At 40.7% G+C, this 6,000-nt stretch overlaps 1 protein-coding gene across 3 annotated transcripts in view; it reads right to left on the bottom strand.

Moving 5' to 3' along the window:
• Positions 1-554: 554 nt before the first annotated feature.
• FAAH2 (fatty acid amide hydrolase 2) overlaps positions 555-6,000 on the bottom strand; it is a 208,772-nt gene continuing 203,326 nt past the window's right edge. For all 3 annotated transcript variants that reach the window (XM_005593740.5, XM_045384213.3, XM_005593741.5), the window contains one exon: positions 555-1,012. In XM_005593740.5, coding sequence (XP_005593797.1) covers positions 837-1,012 — 176 coding nt within the window. In that variant the 3' untranslated portion in view covers positions 555-836. The remainder of the gene's footprint in view (positions 1,013-6,000) is intronic.

The raw sequence follows: 6,000 nt of genomic DNA, 5'->3' as shown, positions 1-6,000 counted from the left end.
AAGTGGTAGGTGAAAAGATATTTTGAGACTACAAATATTCTGTTTGTCAAACTTTTGTCCAGTGGTTTTAGGATCCATTGATGAGTTATGTATGAATTAAGTATTATTTTAATGGTTGCAAAACAATGACTTTCTAAATCCATTATATATATGACTATATATATAATGATATCATTTTATATGTGTGTGTGTGTGTGTGTGTGTGTATAATGTTGTTCAAGGACCTGTTGCTTCTAGGATTGTTTAGCGAACAAAATTATAAAACATTTTTGGGGGATATTGGAAGAGCTTTCCTTACCATAGTCTCATTACTTATGTACCTCCCTCCAGTTCCCTGCCAGCCATACTAACTCACAGCAGCATGTCCTTGCCTTCTTCACTGTAGCTTCTTCTAACTGGAATTCCCTTACTTAATGGCTAGCCAGGAAAACACGTAACTCTGCATTTGTTGGTTTCAGCATCATCTCTTCTCTAAAGTTTCTTAAGATTCCCTCCTTAGCACTGGACATTCCCTTCTTTAATTTCCCTGCTGTACCCAAAGCAGACATGATTCCAGCATTTAGGAAACTTTATTGCACTTGTCCATTTACATGTCCTAATTTTCCAGTAACATAAAGGCAAGAAGCAAATATTACCATTTTAGTAAGATCAACAGTTAGAGAAGGAAATAAAAGTAGAAAGAATAACTAAATGAGTCAATAAATTCCCCAGTTGTTTTTCTGCTTGCCTGCTGGTGCTTGATTTCACCCAATTAACAGAAACACCACCACCACCACCACCACACACACACACACACACACACACACACACAGACATTAACCTTGCAGAAGGTCCTCCTAAAACTTTCCTGGGCAGACCCAGCCCCCAAAAGTTTTCTCCAAGTACTGGGCCACAGCCAGGGTCAGATGATCATTAAAGGGTCCAGCCACAACCTGGATACCTAGAGGAAGTCCTTTGACATTCAGCCCCAGTGGGCACTGGGTCACAGGTAAACCCAGGGCATTGAAGACACCTAAAGAAAACAAACAAAAGAAGTGAGAAATCAAGACCTGTTCCTGAAAACATATTTCTTCATTTATTTTGTAAATAATGAAGACAATAGGTGAAAACATATAATTACAATTTACTATCTACTTAGGACTTAATAATATTTAGGAACTTTACCTGTGTTAAATATTTGACATCACAACAAGCTAATGATATAGAAGCTATTAATTATCACTATTTTTCTGATGAAATAACTGAAGAATAGAGAAGTTAGATAACACATCCATGATCACTTGGCTAGCAAAAGCTGTAATTGAGATCTGAATGCAGAAAATGTCAATAATAGCCTAAAGTTATTTCCCATGATGTTATTCTAACTTGTTTTCCATAGCACTTTCAGAAAAAAGCAGAGTAAATTATAAAGTAGAATAATATATTCTTAAATATATGGATTTTCTTTTAAGTTATAAACATTTTGTAATATCACTTCACACTAATCTAGAGTTGTGATTTGTCATTATTTACCTAATTCATGCTGTTATAAAACTTTATTGTGGCATAATTTATATAAAATAAGATTCCGCATTTCAAATGTACAGTTTAATGATTACTAATAAATTTACAGAATTGTGCAAGCATCACCACAATCTAGTTAGAGAACATTTTTATCATTCACTCCAAAAACTCCATATCAATCAGCAATTACTCTCCATTTCTCTATTCCCCCAATCCCTAGTATCCAGTAATTTAACTTTTATCTATATAGATTTCCTATTCTGAACACTTTCTAGAAATTGCGTTATATAATATGTAACATTTTGTGTCTGATTTCTTCCATTCTGCACAATGTTTTCAAGGCTTATATAAATGATTCTTTTATGGACAAAGACTATTCCATTGAATAAATATACCAAATTTTGATTATCTATTCACCAGTTACTGGACAGTTGGACTAACACTTTTGGCTATTACTAATTATGCTGCAAAAATCAGCAATATAATTACACATTTGTTTATAAGTCTTTGTATGAATATTTGTTTTCATTTCTTGAGCATATATATACATATATAGGTGAATGAAATAGTGGAGTCTTATGACAAATTTACATTTAACATTTTAAGAAAATGCCAAACTGTTTTCCAAAGAGTCTGCACGAATTTAACAATAGCCTTACCAGAAATGTATGAGGGTTCCAGTTACTCCACATGCTCATTAACCCTTATTCTTTCTGTTTAAGACTATTTTAGTGAATGTGCATTGATAACTCCTTGTGGTTTTAATATGCATTTCCCTAATAAGCAATTACATTGAACATTCTCTCATGCACTTATGGGCAATTAGTATGTTTTCTTTAGGAAAATGTCTATTGAAATCCATTGTGCATTTTAAGTCGGGTTATTGTCTTATTATTGAGTTGTAAGAGTTTTTCCTATGTTTAGAATATAAATCCCCAGTCGTTATATAATTTGCAAATATTTCCCCCTGGTCAATGTCTTTTCTTTTATTATTGAAGCTATTGAAATAGCTTTTTTTTTTTTTAAATTTTGGCAAATTCTAATTTATCGTGTTTTCTTTTGTTGCCTGTGCTTTTGAAGCTGTTTCTAGGAAGCCTTTTATCTCAAGGTCATGAAGATGTACTCATGTTTTCTTATAACAATATTAGAGTTTTAGCTTTTACATTTAGGTCTCCTATTTATTTTACATTAGTTTTTTGTATACATTGTGTGTGCGGCAAGGCTCCAACTTTATTCTTTTGCATGTAGATACCCAGTTGTCCTAGAACCATTTGATGAAAAGACTATTAATTCTTCACGGAACTGTAATGAAACCTTTTAATAAAGGTTTCAATACTTTTTACTTTATTAAAAGTAAATTGAGAGATAAGTAAAGAGAGTGATGTCAGCAAGATAACAAACTAGGAGTTCTCCAGTTCCAGTCCCCCTCACAGAAATCCAACTACCAACTATTCGCAGATAAGAATACTTTCATGAATATCCCTGAATTTGGGAGATAGCCCCCCCAGCCACAGAACAGATAACGGCTGCATTCAAAGGGTAAGAGGAATGGTTTCACTTCGTATCATCACCCTCTCTCAAACTGTAAGGGTGCCACAGAAGATTCCCCTGGGCTTATGTTTCTGCAGGGGAAAAGAGAGTTGTAAACATATATCCAGCTTCCTCATTGTTGTGAGGTGCTTTACAGGAAGCTCACTCCTGTCTCTCCATGACAAACATTGGGAATACCAGCAGGGCTAGGGCACCTGAGGTTAGTTAGAAATGAAGAAAAGGGGTGGGGCTCACAATGATGAGCACATGGATTTTGGCAGTAGCTCTTCACTTTTGTCAATGAAGGTGCTAAATGATAGAAAGCAGCCAACTATGGCTCTGCAGGAACCACAGTCCATGGGTTTGCATAGCTGAAGTCCCTAGCCAGCTTCCTTATGTAATGTCACTTCTCTTCTTGAGCCTTTTCCAGGCTTGGAGGCAACTGTAGGTCAGTAATTATCCATGGAATAGAGCATCTGGCCCCACCCAACCCCACTGACTGTATGACAATCCCACTAACGCTTAATGTTCTCTTTAAGGCTTCCTCAGGCCAGAAGGCAAGTGCTGATCCATGAATACCTGTAAAGGAAGTACCTAACCTGGCTTGTCCCAGGTGGCTGAACAGTAACCCCAGAGACCTCCTCGAGTCTAAGAGCATGAGCGCATGGCCCTGACTGACTACAGATTCCAAACAGCAGTACTGTTTTGCTGGGGAAGGCAGCATGCAATGCAATCTGATCAGAGGTGATTGCAAAGGACAGCCATCAGCACTGCCAAATTAAAACCCAGCTACTTGTCTCATCAGACTACAAAGCACAGCTCACCATTCCACTCAACCTCAAACTACAGGCAGCAGCTCACCCCAACTAGAGAACCCAAGAGCAGGGTCAGCTGTCCAGGGTTGCTATCAGTTGGTCTACCCAAAATCCCAGGTTAGAATAAATACTGAAAGATTATCATTGCCAAAGAACACCTACAAAGGCTGAAAGAGGTGGTCAGGTACCCAAATGCACAGGCACCAAAACAAGAACACAAAAATTACAAATAATTTCTAAAAATCACAAAAATAAACTAATAAACCTCTATGGACCCTGAATGAACAGAGATCTATGAAATGACTGATAATGAATTCAGAAGTAGCTAAGGAACGTTATAAGTAAAAGTGTTTAAGGAAAGGTAAGGTAGTTAAAGAAAGTATAAGAAAAAATAATGAAGAAGGTCTGAGAATTATGGGACACTATCAAAATAACCAATGTTTAAGTAACAGAAGTTATGCCATCCCTCCTTCCCCTGGGCTAGGGAGGAAATGGGAAAGCTAAGCACTTCTGCAGCCTTTAGCACAGATACCACAGCTGAAGTACAAAGGAGCAACAGGTATACTGCATGCCACACAACTCCCCACTTTTACTGCTTTCCACCAAATGGGACTTGTAGGCTCCAGGTCACCAGTGCACCTTTCCCTGCCCCTGCTTGAACACTGTGGCCATGGCTTGGCATTTCTTTGACAGCCCAAATCCCAGAGGTTGCTACCAACCATTTTGCAGCCACAACTGCCACTAACTTTGCCCCTGCCACCTCTGGGCCAGGGAGAGAGTGGGGAGGCCTGGCACCTACCTGTGCATGCCTCCCACAACAAAATCCAACACTACATCTGTAGAAGGAAAGTGTGAGTGTACCACGTGCCTCACAGTTTCCAGTTTCCATTTTTCCAACTTCGGGGACCTGCCCTACGCAGTGAAAGGTCCACAGCATGGCTGGCCTGCCCCCAACTGAATATTTCAGCTGCAGCCCAGAGCCCCTTGGAGAGCCCAATAACCACAGGCCAGTTTCTACCCTCAGGTTCCCACCACTTGACTGGTCTACCTGACCTGCCTGAGAGTTCAACCAGTGACCCAGGGACCAACCCAACTCTCCCCATTACACAGACAGCACTGAACTCTGGGCTGGCTCAACCCAGGTCCAGCTCCTTCAGGACTCGTAAATGTCATCCAGTGGACCATCTAAGGGCCTGGGGACTGGAGAGCTACCTAGCCCAGTCTAACACAGCTAGTACTTACCCAGTCCTCCTGGCACCTGAGGTCAGACTAACCTAACCAGCTCACACCACCACAAATGACACCCACTACATGGGCTGAAAAGCAGACCTCTCCCTTACATGAAGCAGCAACATTAATATGTCAAAGAACAGGTGAGCCATAAAGCTGTCTGTATTTGGGTTGAGTGAGTAAAGATATTCTGCCTCAAAAACACCCCCATGGAAAGTTGCAAGAGAGGCATCTTCCTTGGCTCTCAGACACACTGTGGCCTGGACAGATAACAACGCGCGTCTGAAGTGTACATGATGAGCCCTATGACAAGGGTGTGAAAAGGGAACAGATTGTATTCCTGCCTATTTAGGACATGGAGGCAGTGCAACCCCCTCACTTCCAGCAGAGGCCTAAGTGTATGTACCAGGAGTTCCCCCAGTCACCCTTATCAAGACTGGTGCCTGTGCTCATCATTAGAGCATATGTAGGCAAGCCAAAGGGTCCAAATCAGATCAGGTGTGTCACCACAAGCCACAGTCAAGAAGGAAGCTCAGGGCATTGGGAACCCCACTATCTAGCTCATTACCTGAAACAACAGAGATCCCCTCAGAGTAAACAAAGATCAAATACCCATCTGCTTGTGCCACATCTGCATCTTACCCTTAAGTGCTACCCCCTGGCCAGCAGGTCAAACTGCATAGCCCAATAAAAATGTTTCCAGTGGCCGGGCACAGTGGCTCAAGCCTGTAATCCCAGCACTTTGGGAGGCCGAGTCGGGTGGATCACCTGAAGTCAGGAGTTCAAGACCAGCCTGACCAACATGGAGAAAACCCATCTCTACTAAAAGTACAAAATTTGATGGGTGTGGTGGCACATGCCCATGTTTGTAATCCCAGCTACTTGGGAGGCTGAGGCAGGAGAATCGCTTGAACTGGGGAGG

This window comes from Macaca fascicularis, chromosome X, assembly GCF_037993035.2.
Source record: "Macaca fascicularis isolate 582-1 chromosome X, T2T-MFA8v1.1".
Lineage (NCBI taxonomy): Eukaryota > Metazoa > Chordata > Mammalia > Primates > Cercopithecidae > Macaca > Macaca fascicularis.
This window is presented reverse-complemented; position numbering and strand designations above follow the sequence as displayed.